Source organism: Triticum dicoccoides, chromosome 6B (genome assembly GCF_002162155.2).
Source record: "Triticum dicoccoides isolate Atlit2015 ecotype Zavitan chromosome 6B, WEW_v2.0, whole genome shotgun sequence".
NCBI classification, from domain to species: Eukaryota; Viridiplantae; Streptophyta; class Magnoliopsida; order Poales; family Poaceae; genus Triticum; species Triticum dicoccoides.
The window spans coordinates 56,823,197-56,842,636 of record NC_041391.1 but is presented as its reverse complement, the minus strand read 5'-3'; the positions used below and the strand labels follow the sequence as shown (position 1 = coordinate 56,842,636).

Genomic DNA, 19,440 nt, shown 5'->3' with positions numbered 1-19,440 from the left:
GCTGGCCCACAGGGTAAGCCCATTTCGCGCCATAGATTTGATGTGCGCACCAAATTGCCCGCAGCTCAGCAAATTTTCGGCCCATCGTCACTGGTCAAAGCCTACGGTAAAAGAAAATCCCCTTATCTCTAGTTTCACCAAGCTCTTTCCAGAGAGCACGAGAGCATCCCAAATCCCTAGCCGCCGCCGCTGGTGTACCCCAAATCCCTCGCCGCCGGCTGCACCTCCTCAAATCCTAGCCTTCCCGAACCTCTCACCCACCCCTGCGCTCTATTCCTCGGCTCGCCAACCACTGAACCGCATCCTCAGCATCGAACGTCGCCGTCCTCATCTCAGCCGCCGCCGCCGCCGTCCTCGTCCCAGCCATGGTCGTCGCCATCCAAGTCACAGCCGCCGCCGTCTCCGTTCAAGTTCTAGCCGCTGCCGCCGCCATCCTCGTCCAAGCCGCCGCCACCGCCATCCTCGTCCCAGTCGCCTTCGTCACCATCCCGCCACCGCAGCTCTATCGTCCTCCAACCGCCGTCCGTTCCCCATCAAGGTGCCCAATGCTTTCAATTTACTTCCCTAGCTTTGTGCATATCCACTAAACGCAAGTGCTTTATGTTCCTCATTGGATTTGTATGTGTCCTTTTTCAGTCATCTCATCCTCTGCCTAGTTCAGGAAGTGGTGAGGCTCGCTTGGATCTAGCACAAGGCGTTTCCACTCTACTGGCTGGCTATTAACTCAGTACGTAATTCATTATGCCCCCTTCCTCCACTATACATGCTCTTGTCTTGTGCTAGTAGATCTCTCTGGTTCACATCCTACTGCTAGAAATCAGTAGTAGATTTGTCAAGGACAGAAATCCAGTAGCAGTGGTGAGGCTACACACATCTTTGTGGTGTCAACTGACATCGCAGATTTTTGCAAAATAGCCTTAGCTTGGTCATGTAGGTAAAAAAATACTTTTCTGAAGAAATACAGCAGATTGACATCACAAGCTTCCAACTTTAGCACTGATACAGTTAGTACTAATTCACTTGGGAAGTAAAATGAAATGACCAGTTCGATTCATTATTTCGATTTGTTGATAGGCAGCTTGTTCTTTCATTATTTTACCTTTTCTTCCTTGCCATTGTATTTAGTTACTGCATGCTTGAGTAATTGACTGATTTCTAAAATATAGCCTATGCATGTCTTGTTTTCTGGTTATGGATATTGTATAGTACTGCATATCTTGTTTCTTTGTAATATAATGCTTACCAAAGGTTTCAACATTTTGTTGTTACCATTGTTGTTTGAGCATAATTCTTTTTCATTTCCTACCATCCTTATTCTAATTCTCTTAAATTGCTATGTTGTCTATAATAGGCTTAGATCTTGGATCTACTAGTGGAGTTTGGGAGTTTGTTAGCCAGCTTGGTGACTCCACACTTTTTCACTATTTCAGCAAGCCTTTGGTAAGCATTTAACTTTCAGCTTTAAATGTTTATCTTATGTGTGCATCTATTTGATTCCAATTGCTACACATGTATTGCTACTGCTGAATAACTCATCTTAAGTATGATGTGTTGAGATTAAATAATCAAATAGCTGATATATTCCACTTTCAACACAGAATTTGTTAGATGGCAGATCATGCATGGATGTATAGTGGTTGGCAGTATGGTCAAATACCTTCTAACTTATGGCTTGAACAAACCAACCGATTTCTAGACCATGCATTCTCTTGTCCTGGTGTAGCCGAATGTGGTAAAATCAAGTGTCCATGTGCCAAGTGTCGTAATTATAATAAGCGCGGCAGGGATGAGGTAGAGAAACACTTGTATAAATATGGGTTTAGGGAAAACTATGAAACATGGATAGAACATGGTGAGAAGTATGTTCCTAGCCAAGATGGATCTTCCTCTACCACAAATTGTGTGAGGCACGATGAAATTGACCGAATGGACAATATGTTAGTTGACCTAGGTGGCAACTGTCCTCCACCAATTGATGAAGAACCAACCTCCTCTGCCAAGGCTTTCTATAGGATGGTTAGCAGTGCTGATGAAATTGTCCATGAGAACACAACACACTCTCGTCTTTCTGCAGTAGCCCGTTTGCTAGCACTAAAATCTCAGTATAATATGTCAATTGCAGAATATGATGATGTGTTACAAATCATCCATGAACTTATGCTTCCGGGTGCTAACTTGTCCAAGGACTTCTACCAATCTAAGAAACTCTTAGAAGGCCTTGGTATGCCTTATGTCAAGATTGATGTCTGTAAAAATAATTGCATGTTGTACTATAAAGATAATGAGCATAAAGAGAAGTGTGAAATCTGCGGTACATCTCGCTACGAGGAAGGCCAGAATAAAGTCCCACGTAAAGTGTTGAGATATCTCCCTCTGAAAGATAGATTACAGAGATTGTATGCACATGAGGAAATAGCAAAACATATGCAGTCGCATAGTCGTTCCAATTCTGATAAGATGGTCCACCCTATTGATGGTGAAGCTTGGCAAGGGTATGACAAGGAGTTCCCAGAATTTGCAGAAGATCGTAGAAATGTCCGTCTTGTCATAGCTGGTGATGGTTTTACACCATACAAGTTGAATGCTGCTCCATATACTTGCTGGCCTATTTTCATAGCTCCATTAAACCTTCCACCCGGTATTCTCTTGAAACCAGAGTATATATTCCTTAGCCTTGTTATCCCTGGTCCTGAACATCCTGGAAAAAAATTGAGTGCCCTAATGCAACCTTTAGCTGATGAACTGATGCAATTGTGGGACGGGGTTGAAACATGGGATGCTTATCACAAGGTAAACTTCCCAATGAAAGCGGCATTTCTATGGTCAGTCCACGACTTTCCTGCATTTGGTATGTTTGCTGGGTGGAGCACCCATGGCAAGCTAGCATGCCCTGAATGCATGAGTGATTCCAAAGCATTTACTCTTCAATACGGGCGGAAGCCTTGCTGGTTTGATTGTCATAGGCGCTTTCTACCTCCAGATCATGAATTCAGATTCCAAGCCAATTCATTTAGAAAGGATACAATAGTGTTAGAAGGGCCACCAAGGTGTTTAACAGGAGAGGAAGTGGAAACTCACATGTACACACATGTGAATGACACCTTCAATTACAATAAATTGCACAATTGGACTCACATAAGTTGCTTTTGGCAACTTCCATACTTCAAAAAGTTGAAGCTCCGACACAACATTGATGTGATGCACAATGAAAGAAATGTAGCTGAAGCTATATTTAACACATGCTTTGACATTCCCGATAAAACTAAAGATAATGTGAAGGCAAGAAAAGATCTAGCTGAAATTTGCAACCGTCCTTCGATGCACTTAAAATTGAAGGACAATGGAAAGTGGGACAAGCCAGAAGGTGACAGGTATGGTTGTTTATTAACACATGGTTAGTTTTATGCTTGACTCATATTATCATCGTCTTAGTTAATGGTGCTTATCTTGTTGTTTAGGAAATTTAAATATGCTGACCCGAATTCCAAGCACTACAAGTATAATATGCAACTTGGAATCATTCTTAAACGAGAACACCCAGGGATAATTGAGAAGAAGGAAGGTGATATTGTCATTAAAACCCGCCCAGCTTTGGAGTGGTTTGATTATTATGATAATGATACTCTAGATGATAAGGGGCAGACTGCTGCAGATCGTGTGAAGGAAGTTTTTTGGGTAAGTTCCAAGTACTTGGGAGTTAATTTGAAAATTTGTATTGCACATACATATTTGACATGAAAATCTATAAACTTGTAGAACTTGTTTGAGATCCACGTGAAAGATGATGAAGATCTAGACAAGGTGGAGGATGATGCTGATCGTGTGTTGGACAACTACGCAATGAAAAAAGTGAGAGACACGATGTATCAACTTTGTGTGGATGCTGTGAAGTTCTACTTTGAGAAACAAGGAGAGCGGCTTGATGACACATCGGCATGTTCAAAAGAACTTGAATATGCCCAACACTTGGAATGCAGAATACCATGGTTTAAGGAACATGCATGGCCTCATCTTTGTGCTTATTGGTGCTCAAAGACGTTCAAGTCCTTAAGGAAGAGAGGGCAGGAATCCCGATTCAAGAGTGAAGATGTTGCTCAAAATCGGGGAGGTTCACTTTCATTTGTGGAGGCTCGACAAATTTTGGTGCGTCAAGCATGTATGTTATCTTTCATAAACTGTAACAGGTTAGGATTAATTTAATATTTACGATTTTGAAGGCTGAGAAATATGGACCTGAGAAGGCTACCACACTGAATACATATGCTGTAATGAAATCTGGACTCAAGAATTGGGATGGCAGTGGTAGCACCAGCACGACCCTCAGCGGGAAGGCAAAAAAACGCTTTGTACGTTCTTGCTTATCTTCTTTTCACTAAGTACTTGTTCTACATGCATCTATACAAGTTAATATTGCTAGTTTTCTAGGATGATTACTCTGATTTGGCTAGAGCCGCACATCCTGATGATTGGGAGCAGCGAGAGTTGGATGGGCAAATATTATATGAATCATCAGGTGGCATTCCCCATGGGCGACTAGCAATAGCAGATGGGGCGATTAAGAAGGCTGATGTTATCTCAACATCTAGAGAAAAGAAATTGAGGCCGTCAACTTTAGCAGCACATCGACGAACTGTTCAAGAAAATGAAGAGCTGAAGCGACATAATGAGAACCTGCAGCGACATAATGAGAACCTGCAACATAAAGTGGATATGCATGAACGGATCCTAGTGGTACTTTCAAATTTGTCCACATATTTCAGATTGGTGATTGAAAAAACTAGCTATTCTAATGATGCATATTTTTTTCATAGGCCCTTTTTAAGGAGATGGGAAAAGAACTACCAACGGAGCTACACCAAGGAGCGAGTTCCCAACCACATGTAAGTTTTTGCACATAGCCTTCTCGGCATACTGGATTTCCCAATTGCAACATTGATATCTTAAAGCTTCGTATCTTAATCATTGGAATATCTATACACACATGATTTTCTGGACCATGGTGCACCCAAACCTACACTCAGCGTGGTTGGATCGATTTAATGCTGTGCCAAGTTAATGCTATGCAAACCCAATTTTCTTGAGGTTCTGTGACAAGTTAATGCTGTGCAAACCCAATTTTCTTAACCATCAGCAAAAATTATTCTTGTACTAGGCCTGCTCAGGATTAATTTTTTTTATATTATATTAAACCGACACGCAACCCTAAGGTACAATGCCAATCCAGTCCATGAGAAGATTTTAAAGAAATAATTTTAACCTTTGTGTCATTCCTGTGCTACAGGACTGTACATCCTCATATCTAGATATATACTTAGAATATTGTATATTTTCAGTCTCAACAATTCCTTTACCAACTGAGGAACATATCCAGTTTATTGTACAGTTAACTACTACTTATTTTGCTATTTTTCTTTTAAAAGAAAATACTCCATAAGCTCTCCTAGTGTCTAAATTAATGCTATGATGTAGGGGACACCTAATTCATCTCATATGAGACCCCAAGCCACCGATGACAACACTGGTGATGATGATCTGGGGTGCAAATGGTGGTGCTGACAACTCCAGTGGGAATACTAGTGACAACAACGTTAGTGCTGGTGGTGGTGACACTAGTTATAACATTCGTGAAACTGAGACCTAGAATCATAGATGGTGGTTGTAACCTTGGTAGTGCCTTTTGTTGACTTGGAGCCAGACTTTAGAATTAATGTTGGTGTTGGCAACAAAGCAACATTTTGCTAGTTGCAAGACTCTAGAACTAAAGGTGGTGTTTGCAACAAGGTAGCATTTTGGTAGTTGCAAGACTTTAGATGAACTATGATGTACTTTGCTTGTAATGCTTTGGATATGCAAAACTGATGGTTATCCTTGTAAGCTGAGAACTGTTATGTAGATTGTTTCTGATGCTTTGGATGTGCAAAATTGATGGATGTATCTAATGATTATGATTTTTATTGATGATTAGATATAGTGTAAATGTGCTCTGGCTGCGTTGCACTAATTCCCGTCGGGCATGAGCTGACAGTGAAATGCACGCTAATTCCTGTCGGGGACCAACTCACAGCGAAATGCAAGTATTTTCCTGTCGGGCATGAACTCACAACAAAATGCAAGCATTTTCCTGTCGGTCCTGAACTCACAGCAAAATAGAACGAAAATTCCTGTCGGTTGTGACCAACAGCAATGACCCATAAACCTGTCAAGCCTAAAGCTGACAAAAAAACATTTTCCTGCCGCGAATGGCCGTCAGGGAAAATGCTTCTGTCGGCCGGCCGACGGACATAGAGTAATTTCCCTGTCAAGCTATCCCTGTCGGATTTCCCTGACAGTTGGCTGACAGGAAATATTATTCCTGTCGGTTTGCGCCCTTTTCCTGACGGTTTCCAGCCCACAGGAAAATTTCTGTTTCTGGTAGTGTTAGTTGTGAAACAATTTGCACAATGTCTTAATTGTGTGCCAAAGCTCGTAACTGAAATACTCATCTCTATGATCATATCATAGACATTTTATCCTCTTGTCACGATGATCTTCAACTTCACTCTGAAATTACTTGAACCATTCAATAATTCAGACTTGTGTTTCATCAAGTAAATATACAGTATCTACTCAAATCATCTGTGAAGTAAGAACATGACGATATCCACTGCGTGCCTCAGCACTCATTGGATTGCACACATCAAAATGTATAACTTCCAACAAGTTGCTTTCTTGTTCCATCTTACTGAAAACGAGGTTTTTCAGTCATCTTGCCCATGTGGTATGATTTGCATGTCTCAAGTGATTCAAAACCAAGTGAGTCCAAACGATCCATCTGCATGGAGTTTCTCCATGCATATATACCAATAGACATGGTTCGCATGTCCCAAACTTTCAAAAATGAGTGAGTCCAAAGATCCATCAACGTGGAGCTTCTTCATGCGTTTTATACCAATATGATTTACATGGTAGTGCCACAAGTAGGTGGTACTATCTTATATCTTTTGGCATGAACATGTGCATCACTACGATCGAGATTCAATAAACCATTCATTTTAGGTGCAAGACCATTGAAGGTATTATTAAAATAAACAGGGTAACCATTATTCTCCTTAAATGAATAACCGTATTGCGATAGACATAATCCAATCATGTCTATGCTCAACGCAAACACCAAATAACAATTATTTAGGTTTAACACCAATCTCGATGGTAGAGGGAGCGTGCGATGCTTGATCACATCAACCTTGGAAACACTTCCAACACATATCGTCAGGTCACCTTTAGGTAGTCTCCATTTATTCCGTAGCTTTTATTTCGAGTTACTTACACTTAGCAACCGAACCGGTATCTAATACCCTGGTGCTACCAGGAGTACTAGTAAAGTACACATTAACATAATGTATATCCAATATACTTCTATCGACCTTGCCAGCCTTCTCATCTACCAAGTATCTAGGGTAATTCTGCTCCAGTGGCTGTTCCCCTTATTACAGAAGCACTTAGTCTCGGGTTTGGGTTCAACCTTGGGTTTCTTCACTAGAGCAGCAGCTGATTTGCCGTTTCATGAAGTATCCCTTCTTGCCCTTGCCCTTCTTGAAACTAGTGGTTTCACCAACCATCAACAATTGATGCTCCTTCTTGATTTCTACTTTCGCAGTGTCAAACATCGCGAACATCTCAAGGATCAACATATCTATCCCTGTTAAGTTATAGTTCATCACGAAGCTCTAGTAGCTTGGGGCAATGTATTTGGAGAAACATCACTATCTCATGTGGAAGATCAACTCCCACTCGATTCAAGTGATTGTCGTCCCCAGACAATCTGAGTACAAGCTCAACGATTGAGATCTTCTCCCTTAGTTTGTAGGCTAGAAAACTCGTCGGAGGTCTCATACCTCTTGACGTGGGCACGAGCCTGAAATCCCAATTTCAGCTCTTGGAACATCTCATATGTTCTGTGACATTTCAAAAATGTCTTCGGTGCCTCAATTCTAAACCATTTAACATTACCGAACTATCATGTAGTCATCAAAACATGTATGTCAGATGTTCGCAACATCCACAGACCACGTTCGAGGTCCAGCACACCGAGCGGTGCATTAAGGACATAAGCCTTCTACTGTCCGCATAATTGCTACTGTCAACTTTCAACTATATTTTCTCTAGGAACATATCTAAAACAGTAGAACTAAAGTGCGAGCTATGACATAATTTGCAAACGGCTTTTGACTATGTTCAGGATAATTAAGTTCATCTAATGAACTCCCACTCAGATAGACATCCCTCTAGTCATCTAAGTGATTACATGATCCGAGTCAACTAGGCCATGTCCGATCATCACGTGATACGGACTAGTCATCATCGGTGAACATCTTCATGTTGATCGTATCTACCATACTACTCATGCTTGACCTTTTGGTCTCTTGTGTTCTGAGGCCATGTCTGTACATGCTAGGCTCGTCAAGTCAAGCTAAGTGTTTCGCATGTGTAAATATGGCTTACACCCATTGTATGTGAACGTTAGAATCTATCACACCCGATCATCACGTGGTGCTTCGAAACGACGAACTTTCGCAACGGTGCACAGTTAGGGGGAACACTTTCTTGAAATTTTAACGAGGGATCATCTTATTTACTACCGTCGTTCTAAGAAAATAAGATACATAAACATGATAAACATTACATGCAATCAAAAAGTGACATGATATGGCCAATATCATTTTGCTCCTTTTGATCTCCATCTTCGGGGCTCCATGATCATCATCGTCACCGGCATGACACCATGATCTCCATCATCATGATCTCCATCATCGTGCATTCATGAAGTTGTCTCGCCAACTATTACTTCTACTACTATGGCTAACGGTTTAGCAATAAAGTAAAGTAATTACATGGCGTTGTTCAATGACACGCAGGTCATACAATAAATTAAGACAACTCCTATGGCTCCTGCCAGTTGTCATACTCATCGACATGCAAGTCGTGATTCCTATTACAAGAACATGATCAATCTCATACATCACATATAATTCATCACATTCTTTTGGCCATATCACATCACATCGCATACCCTGCAAAAACAAGTTAGACGTCCTCTAATTGTTGTTTGCATGTTTTACGTGGCTGCTATGGGTTTCTAGCAAGAACGTTTCTTACCTACGCAAAAACCACAACATGATATGTCAATTGCTATTTACCCTTCATAAGGACCCTTTTCATCGAATCCGATCCGACTAAAGTGGGAGAGACTGGCACCCGCTAGCCACCTTATGCAACAAGTGCATGTCAGTCGGTGGAACCTGTCTCACGTAAGTGTACGTGTAAGGTCGGTCCGGGCCGCTTCATCCCACAATACCGTCGAAACAATATTGTACTAGTAACGGTAAGCATATTGAACAAAATCAACGCCCACAACTACTTTGTGTTCTACTCGTGCAAAGAATCTATGCAATAGACCTAGCTCATGATGCCACTGTTGGGGAACGTAGCAGAAATTCAAAATTTTCCTACGAGTCACCAAGATCTATCTATGGAGAAACTAGCAGCGAGAGAGAGGGGAGTGCATCTACATACCCTTGTAGATTGCTAAGCGGAAGCGTTCAAGAGAACGGGGTTGAAGGAGTCGTACTCATCGTGATCCAAATCACCAGAGATCCTAGTGCCGAACGGACGGCACCTCCGTGTTCAACACACGTACAGCCCGGGGACGTCTCCTCCTTCTTGATCCAGCAAGGGGAGAGGAGAAGTTGAGGGAGAGCTCCGGCAGCACGACGGCGTGGTGGTGGAGCTTGCAGTTCTCCGGTAGGGCTTCGCCAAGCACTACTACGGAGGAGGAGGTGTTGGGGAGGGAGAGGGCTGTGCCAGGGGCAAGGGTGAAGCTCCCATGCACCTCCCCACTATATATAGGGGTGGAGGGGGCTGGTTTCTTGCCCTCCAAGTCCATTGGGGCGTTGGCAAAGGTGGGAGGAAAGAAATCCCATCATTTCCTTCCCCACCGATTGTTATCCCCCCTTTTTAGGGATCTTGATCTTATCTCTTCGGGATATAATCTTATTCCTTCTAAGGGGGGATCTTGGTGCGCCTTGACCAACGGTGTGGGCCCTTGCCCCCACTACCCACGTTCATGTGAGTCCCCCCATGCTGGTGGGCCCCACTCCGGAACCTTCTAGAACCTTCCTGGTACAATACCGAAAAATCCCGAACATTTTCCGGTGGCCAAAATAGGACTTCCCATATATAAATATTTACCTCCGGACCATTCCGGAACTCCTCGTGACGTCCGGGATCTCATCCGGGACTCCGAACAACATTCGGCAACTGCACACCAATTCCCGTAACAACTCTAGCGTCACCGAACCTTAAGTGTGGAGACCCTACGGGTTCGGGAATCATGCAGACATGACCGAGACAGCTCTCTGGCCAATAACCAATAGCGGGATCTGGATACCCATGTTGGCTCCCACATGTTCCACGATGATCTCATCGGATGAACCACGATGTCAAGGATTCAAGCAATCCCATATACAATTCCCTTTGTCTAGCGGTATAGTACTTGCCCGAGATTCGATCGTTGGTATGCTGATACCTTGTTCAATCTCATTACCGGCAAGTCTCTTTACTCGTTCCGTAACACATCATCCCATGATCAACCCCTTGGTCACATTGTGCACATTATGATGATGTTCTACCAAGTGGGCCCAGAGATACCTCTCCGTCACACGGAGTGACAAATCCCAGTCTCGATTCGTGCCAACCCAATAGACACTTTCAGAGATACCTGTAGTGCACCTTTATTGCCAACCAGTTACGTTGTGACGTTTGGTACACCCAAAGCATTCCTACGGTATCCGGGAGTTGCACAATCTCATGGTCTAAGGAAATGATACTTGACATTAGAAAAGTTTTAGCATACGAACTACACGATCTTTGTGCTAGGCTTAGGATTGGGTCTTGTCCATCACATCATTCTCCTAATGATGTGATCCCGTTATCAACGACATCCAATGTCCATGATCAGGAAACCTAACCATCTATTGATCAACGAGCTAGTCAATTAGAGGCTTACTAGGGACATGGTGTTGTCTATGTACCCACACATGTATCTGAGTTTCCTATCAATACAATTATAGCATGGATAATAAACGATTATCACGAACAAGGAAATATAATAATAATAATAACTAATTTATTATTGCCTCTAGGGCATATTTCCAACAGAGATGATCAAAGATTTTGGGTTTATACAAAGTTTATGAGAAACTTGTATTTCCAAAGAAGTGAGTGGGAGCACTATAGAATTTCTGATGAGTATATGTTGTTGACATATTGTTGATCAGAAAGGATGTAGAATTTCTGGAAAGCAAATAGGGTTATTTGAAAAGTGATTTCAATAGAAAACCTGGATTAAGCTACTTGAACATTGAGCATCAAGATCTATGAGGATAGATCAAAAACGCTAAATGGTACTTTCAAATGAGCACATACCTTGACATGATCTTGAAGGTGTTCAAGATGGATCAGTCAAAGAAGGAGTTCTTGCCTGAGTTGTAAGGTATGAAGTTAAGAGTTAAAGCTCGACCACGGCAGAAGAGAGAGAAAGGACGAAGGTCGTCCCCTATGCTTTAGACGTAGGCTCTATAGTATGCTATGCTGTGTACCGCACCGGAAGTGTGCCTTGCTACATACCTGGCAAGAGGGTACAAAGGTGATCAAGGAGTGGATCACCAGATAGCGGTCAAAATCATCCTTAGAGGAATAAGGACATGTTTCTCAATTATGGAGGTGATAAAGAGTTCGGCGTAAAGGGTTACGTCGATGCAAGCTTTAACACCTATCTGAATGACTCTGAGTAGCAAACCGGATACGTACAGTGGAGCAACCATTTGGAATAGCTCCAAGTAGAAGCGTGGAAGCAACATTTACAATATGACCTAGAGATTTGCGAAGTACATACGGATCTGAATGTTGCAGACCTGTTGACTAAAACCTCTCTCACAAGCAAAACATGATCAAACCCCAGAACTCATTGAGTCTTAATCACATGGTGATGTGAACTAGTTTAGTGACACTAGTAAACTCTTAGATGTTGGTCACATGGCGATGTGACCTATCAGTGTTAATCACATGGTGATGTGACCTACCAAAGCAAACCGTAGGATTGCTTTGGGTGTACCAAATGTCACAACGTAACTTGGTGGCTATAAAGGTGTACTATGGGTATCTCCGAAAGTGTCTGTTGGGTTGGCATGAATCGAGACTGGGATTTGTCACTTCGGTTAACGGAGAGGTATCTCTGGGCCCACTCGGTAGGACATCATCATAATGTGCACAATGTGACCAAGGGGTTGATCACGGGATGATGTGTTAGGAAACGAGTAAAGAGACTTGCCAGTAACGAGATTGAACAAGGTATCGGCATACCGACGATCGAATCTCGGGCAAGTACAATACCGCTAGACAAAGGGAATTGTATACGGGATCGATTGAGTCCTTGACATCGTGGTTCATCCGATGAGATCATCGTGGAACATGTGGGAGCCAACAAGGGTATCTAAATCCCGCTGTTGGTTATTGACCGGAGAACGTCTCGGTCATGTCTGCATGGTTCCCGAACCCATAGGGTCTACACACTTAAGGTTCGATGACGCTAGGATTATAAAGGAAGTTTGTATGTGGTTACCAAATATTGTTCGGAGTCCCGGATGAGATCCCGGATGTCACGAGGAGTTCCAGAATGGTCCGGAGGTAAAGATTTATATATGGGAAGTCCTGTTTTTTTCACCGAAAAAGTTTGGGGTGTTATCGGTAATATACCCGGACCACCGGGAGGGTCCCGGGGTCCACCAAGTGGGGCCACCGGCCCCATAGGGCTGCATGGGCCAAGTGTGGGAGGGGACCAGCCCCAGGTGGGCTGGTGCCCCCCCCCACCAAGGCCCGAGGCGCCCAGGGTTTAGGGGAAACCCTAAAAGGGGGCGCCCCCTTGCCTTGGTGGGCAAGGCAACCCCTCTGGCTGCCGCCCCCTCCTCAGATTGGATCTCAGGGGGCCTGCCCCCCTCTCCCTTGCCCCTATATATATGTGGGGGTGGAAGGGCATCCGCACCCCAAGTTCTGGCGCAGTCCTTCCCTCTCCCAAGTCCTCCTCCTCTCCCGTGGTGCTTGGCGAAGCCCTGCAGGATTGCCACGCTCCTCCACCACCACCACGCCGTTGTGCTGCTGCTGGACGTAGTCTTCCCCAACCTCTCCCTCTATCCTTGCTGGATCAAGGCATGGGAGACTTCACCGGGCTGTACGTGTGTTGAACGCGGAGGTGCCGTCCGTTCGGCACTAGGATCTCCGGTGATTTGGTTCACGACGAGTACGACTCCTTCAACCCCGTTCTCTTGAACGCTTCCGCTTAGTGCTCTACAAGGGTATGTAGATGCACTCCCCTCTCTCTCGTTGGTGGTCTCTCCATAGATAGATCTTGGTGACTCGTAGGAAAATTTTGAATTTCTGCTACGTTCCCCAACAGGTGTCAGAGCTCTCAACCCCAAGGGTGATGGCCTTGCTGATCTCTTCGCAAGCTACCCCGGCAAGGAACATGCCGTGGGCCTCGTAGGTCGCCTCGCCAAGGCTTGTTGCTGGGCGTGGCCCCGCTCGCCTCTTGCCACTTGTTGCTTTGAGCATCTATCTTGGTGGCCTCCGTGTCTTGTCTTGCTTCCTGCCATCCTACTCTACCTCGCCAAGCCCTGCCGTGGGAGTGGCTGCGACCGTCTGTGCACGAGTAAGGAGTACAGAAGTACCCATACTTTTGGACACCGACAGGAGCGCCTGGGCTTGGGACACACATAAGCGCAAGGCGTAGTTGGGCTAGGCCCAAGCAGTGTGCGGGCGGGCGTGGCAGAGGCGAACCGCCACGACCTTTCTAGCAGTTGCGCTTCCACACGACACGCGTTAAGCGCGTGACGTGGGGGTCGTGCGTGGGATGGGCGCGGCGCGCATGCGTCACCTGCAGTAAATGGTAAAGAGGCAGCCTGCGCCTTCCCCATAAAATGGAAAAACCCGCGGGCGCTGCTCATTTACCCTCTCTGCTCCTCCCAACCTCGGAACCGCCATTCCCCTTTCTTCCCCAAATCCGAACCAGAGTCCTTGATCCCGCTCGCTGCCGACGCGCTTCAGTCGCCCTCAGATCCCTTGAAAATTTTCTCAGCTGCCATGGCGCCCAAGGCAAGCAAGAGCAAGGATGCATCCAAGGCTGCGGAGGGGAAAGAGGCTTCGGAGAACAAGCTGATGAGGCTAAGGAAGAAGCACACTCTCTTCGCCTCCTCAATTGACGCGCTCACCCTTAGGGACCGTTTCCGGTGCCTATGGGCACTACTAGGGAAAAGCCTATACACAGAATCTTAGCAGCAGCGCGGTTCAAAAAGGAGCGTTGCTGCTAACTAGTAGTAGCGCGTGTCCTGTAAACTCGCTACTGATAAGGATTTAGCAGTAGCGCTCTCGGCCTAAAACGCGCTGCTACAAATATCGACCGGCGGTGTTCACCTAACTCTAAGTAGCAGTAGCGCAGTCGCAAGAACAGCGCTACTGCTAAGTATGTAGTAGTAGCGCGCTTTTTCTGGGATCGCTGCTGGTAAATTTCAAATTGCCACACTTTTTTTGTCCCAGTTAGCAATAGCGCCGTATCCCAAAGCGCGCTGCTGCTAAATCCTTATCAGCAGCACGTTTTATGTCCCGCGCTACTGCTAACCCGCACCAACCCAACACCTTTCCCCACCCGTCCCTCCCCTCCCCCTCCTCTTTTCCCTTCGCCCAACCTTCCCCTCCTCTCTTCCCTTCCCCTACCTCCACCACATGCTCCCACTCTCACTCTTCTTCTCCTCAATACTTCTCCCCCATTACTCTCTCTCTTCTATCCACCTTTCTCTCTCTTCATTACTCCTACATAACTACACCACCTCCATTAATGCATCTCCTTTCTCTTTTTCCTTCCCCCTCCACTAGTTGAAGTTGTCTCCTCCCAAATTAGGTAGCTAGGTAGATGTAGGATTTAGTTAAGTGACCTATTTGCCCCCTAACTAGATCTATATTTGTCAAGAAGAGCTTTGTGCACTTTTGATCTCCCTACAACATCATCTCCACCGTGTGCTCGATCTCGATCAAGATAGAGGTGATGAAAATTTCATGCTTTTGCAAAATGGAAATATGTTTATGTGTTTGTGATATGTTTGTGGAAATTGTGTGTGTGGCATGAGTTGACGCCGCCAAATTGTGCTTTTGAGTTGCCTATGTTTTGCCGAAATGTCGATTTATTTCCATTTCGGCGAATTCCGGGCAAATTCTAGATCCATATATGTCCTATTTTTAGGGAAGGTCATGCCAAATTTTTTTATGACTTTGATGCATGCATGCATTTTTATAATCAATTTGTTTATTATTACCGTGCAGAGTTGACGATGGTCAGTGGAACGATGGTGGACAGGTGGTTGCGGTCGGCGGTGCAGGACATGAAAGAAAATAACCAGATAGAGGTTTTATGTCCGTGTCGAAAATGCAAAGGAATAGTTTGGCTCGACCCCCATGACGATGGTCGTGTCGAAGCGCACTTGCTCATGACTGGTTTCATGGATGGCTATACTCGGTGGATAATTGAAGATAAGGATGACAATGTTGAGGATGCCGACGGGGCAGGCAATGATGACACGGGGCAAGACGAAGAGATGATCGATAATGGCGGCGGGGAAGAGGCCGGACATGGCGGCGGAGAAGGGGCCGGACATGGCGGAGGAGAAGGGGCCGGACATGGCGGTGGAGAGAACGACATGGACTCCATGCAGCAGAGTTCGTCGGTACTAAGTTCAATTGTGCGGGACCCTCATGTTCAAGCATTGCTTCGCAAGGAGACGAGTACTAAGAGAGCTGCTTCTAGAGAGGAGGCTAAGCTGGAGCAACTGGTGGTAGACTCGAACACTCCATCGTATGATGGTTGCAATCCTGAGGTGACCCGCTTGAGTTTCACGCTCCAACTCCTGAAGACGAAGGCTAAAAACAAATGGACCTACACTAGCCTCGATGAGCATCTCAAGTACCTAAAGGATGTTCTTCCCGTGGGTAATCTATGTCCTACTAGTGTTGATGAGACCAAGAAGATCGTGTGCCCTCTTGATCTGCCACACATTAGATACCATGCATGCATCAACGATTTCATAATTTATCGGAAGGAGAACGCGGAAAAAACAAGTTGTCCGGTGTGCAATGCTTCTCGATACAAGAAGGCCGGGAAGAAATGTCCCCAGAAAGTTGTATGGTACTAACCGATCACTCCCCGTCTCTAGAGGTATTTTGTAGATCCCAAGGAAGCAAAGCTAATGCGCTGGCACACGGAGAGGAAGAAGCCCGACGATGGAGATGATCCGAAGCTAAGACACGTGAAGGATGGAAGCCAGTGGAGAGCGTTGAACAGCTTCTATCGGTATTTTGAATGTGATGCAAGGAACATCGTGCTCGGCGCGTGTACCAATGGCATGAATCCGTTTGTCAACCAGAACACCAACCATAGCACATGGCCCGTGTTTGTATGGATGTACAACCTCCCCCCTGGTTGTGCATGAAATCAAAGTACATTCACATGAGCATGCTTATTCAAGGGCCGAAACAACCAGGAAATAATATTAATTTGTATCTGGGGCTACTTCAAGAGGAGTTAGACACGTTATGGAAAACATCAGCCAAGACATGGGACGCCAGCAAAGGTGAGTATTTCAACATGAGAGCCGCGCTGATCACGACAGTGCAGGACTATCTCGGTTACGGATATGTGGCAGGCCAGGTGTGCCATGGATATTGCGGATGCACGCGGTGCATGGATGATACGACGTCTCAGCAGCTAACGTCAAGGAAAGATGGCGGGTCTGGGAAAATCGTGTACATGGGGCATCGAAGATGGCTTGAACAGGACGACCCGTGGAGAAACCATGGAGATCTATTCAATGGTTACGCTGAGCATCGAGGACTTCCACGTAAGCGGAGCGGTGCCGAAATCGATGAGCTGTTGAAAAACTGGAAGGAGTGCCCCACGCCGGGAAAGACGATGAGAAAGGCGCCGGAGCCGCTGCTGAAGGTATGGAAGACGAGGTCTGTGTTCTGGGACTTGGAGTACTGGCACAAACTTGATACACCTCATTGCCTTGATCAAATGCATATCTGTAAGAATGTCCTTGAGAGCTTGCTCACAACACTGATGAACATGCCGGATAAGACCAAGGATGGGCCGAAGGCAAGAAAATACTTGCAAGATTTGAAAATCAGGGAAGATCTGCACATGCCGGCTCGTAAAATGTCAGACGAGACAGAGACGGAGACAGAGGCACGGGAGAAGAAGGTCAAGAAAATAAAGAAAGAGGATTATTGCCCCCCTTATTGCTTCACCTTAAGTCAGGCTAAGATCAATCAATTCTTTAAGTGCATTACCGGAGTCAAAGTTAGTTCCGGTTACTGTGGCAAGATAAGCAGATATCTAGACACGGACAAGAAAAGGTTCAGCGGGATGAAGTCTCATGACTGTCATGTGATGATGACGTAGATACTACCTGTTGCCCTTAGAGGGATAATGGACAAGCACGTCCGTGACACGCTTATTGGTCTCTGCAACTTTTTTGACGTCATCTCTTGAAAGTCGATCAGTGTGAAGCAGCTCCAAAGGCTATAGGAAAGATCGTTGTGATACTGAATGAGCTTGAGATGTACTTCCCGCCCGCGTTCTTCGACGTGATGGTGCATCTGTGTGTCCATATTATGGATGACATAATAGACCTGGGGCCGTCATTCGTGCACAACATGATGCCGTTTGAGAGGATGAATGGGATCATCAAAGGATTCGTTCGTAACATGTCCCGTCCGGATGGAAGCATCATCTAGGGCTATTTGGCACAAGAGTGCATCTCTTTCTGTGAGAATTTTCTATATGGCGCAGACCAGCCGCCTGGTGCTAGTGTTGGTTTGCCCGTTAACAAGCACGATGGGAGGCTCGAAGGAGATGGTCACTGCAACGGTCGCAGGGAACTGCATGTGGCATACTCAGATCGACGCAGCGACTTTGACAGAGCAAACTTGGTAGTGCTACAACACCTAGACGAGGTAGATCCTTTCGTGGCACTGCACAAAGAAATTATCGCAAAGAAGTATCGTGACCGGGGGGTATGCAGGACGGACGCCGAAGTTACTAGAGAGCACAACTCCACTTTCCTGCCTTTGTTCAAAGAGCATATTATTGCTAATCCCCCGGAGGAGGGCTCTAAGGACGGATTGCTCATATACGCCTTAGCACATGGCCCCTCGCCCAACCTCGTAACCTATCAGGCATATGATATCAATGGATACACGTTCTACACAGAGGCAAAAGATATGGATAGTGATGATCAGAACTCAGGGGTGATGATGGAATGCATGACCGGCAGCGACAACGGCACAACTGAACGATTTTATGGAAGGGTCGAGAAGATCTAGGAGCTTGACTACTCTGGACTGCACAACACGACAATGTTCTGTGTCAGATGGGCTAAGAATGTCGAAAGAGAAATCCGGATGTTCACTACCATGACTATACCCGACGCCAAGAGCGCTAACGTGAACGCTATCGCAAAAAATGAGCCATGGGTACACGCTAAGCACGTGACACAATGCTTCTTCATAACTGACCAGCGCAATCCTAGCCGTGTTGTCGTGAGGAGAGGCAAAAGGAACATCATTGGAATGGATGGAGTCGCCAACGAGGAAGACTGTGATCAGTACAGCAACCCAATGAGGGAAGATGACGATGATGATGAAGTATACGTCAAAAGAAGAATCAATACTACATTACCTAAGAAAAATCGTACTCCATGGAAAAGGCAAAGTCATAATGAGGGGCTCAATTATTCTTCGACGAACAAGAAGGGAAAGAAGCTGACTCAAAAACGAAAACGTCAGCACTGAGGAAACGTATGTTATGGGTCCAATGATGTGTAATATATATATGTTCCTATTTTGTATACACACTTAGCCATTATTATGCATGGGTCCAATGATGTGTAATATATATGTTCCTATTTTGCATACATATTTAACCGTCAAATGATGCAATATATATCGCCCTCCCTTCGTTCACTGCCCTCCGGAAATAAAAGTGGGATAAAATAAAGGAAAAGAAAAAGGAAAACTGGCAGTAGCGACGGTAGTAGCAGCGCGTTTTGCATAAACCGCTGCAGCTACTGAATTTAGTAGTAGCGCATTTTACCTAAACCGCTGCAGCTACTGATGTTAGGAGCAGCGCGTTTTGACGTAACGCGCTACTGCTACGTCCACTTAAACCAAAATTCTCACTCGTCCTGCTTCATCCCGCCATCTCCCCCCAAATCCCCACTCTCTCTCCCCCGTCGCACCGCCGCGCCCGACCCGGCCCCGGCGCTCGCCCCCGACTCCGCCGGCGCCGGCGCTAGCCCCCGA

At 45.4% G+C, this 19,440-nt stretch overlaps 1 protein-coding gene across 3 annotated transcripts; it reads left to right on the top strand.

Moving 5' to 3' along the window:
• The first annotated feature begins 1,630 nt into the window (after positions 1-1,630).
• LOC119321825 lies at positions 1,631-5,921 on the top strand. Of its 3 annotated transcripts, none has more exons than XM_037595353.1 (7): positions 1,631-3,371; positions 3,459-3,675; positions 3,757-4,143; positions 4,218-4,346; positions 4,426-4,704; positions 4,812-4,880; positions 5,470-5,921. In XM_037595353.1, the coding sequence occupies exons 1-7, from the start codon at positions 1,927-1,929 to the stop codon at positions 5,554-5,556; spliced, it is 2,613 nt and encodes an 870-aa protein (XP_037451250.1). In that variant the 5' UTR covers positions 1,631-1,926; the 3' UTR covers positions 5,557-5,921. The 3 variants fall into 3 exon arrangements, with proteins under 3 accessions (XP_037451250.1, XP_037451249.1, XP_037451248.1); XM_037595352.1 differs by having other exon boundaries at positions 4,426-4,731; XM_037595351.1 differs by having other exon boundaries at positions 4,426-4,880; positions 5,470-5,555.
• Positions 5,922-19,440: the final 13,519 nt, after the last annotated feature.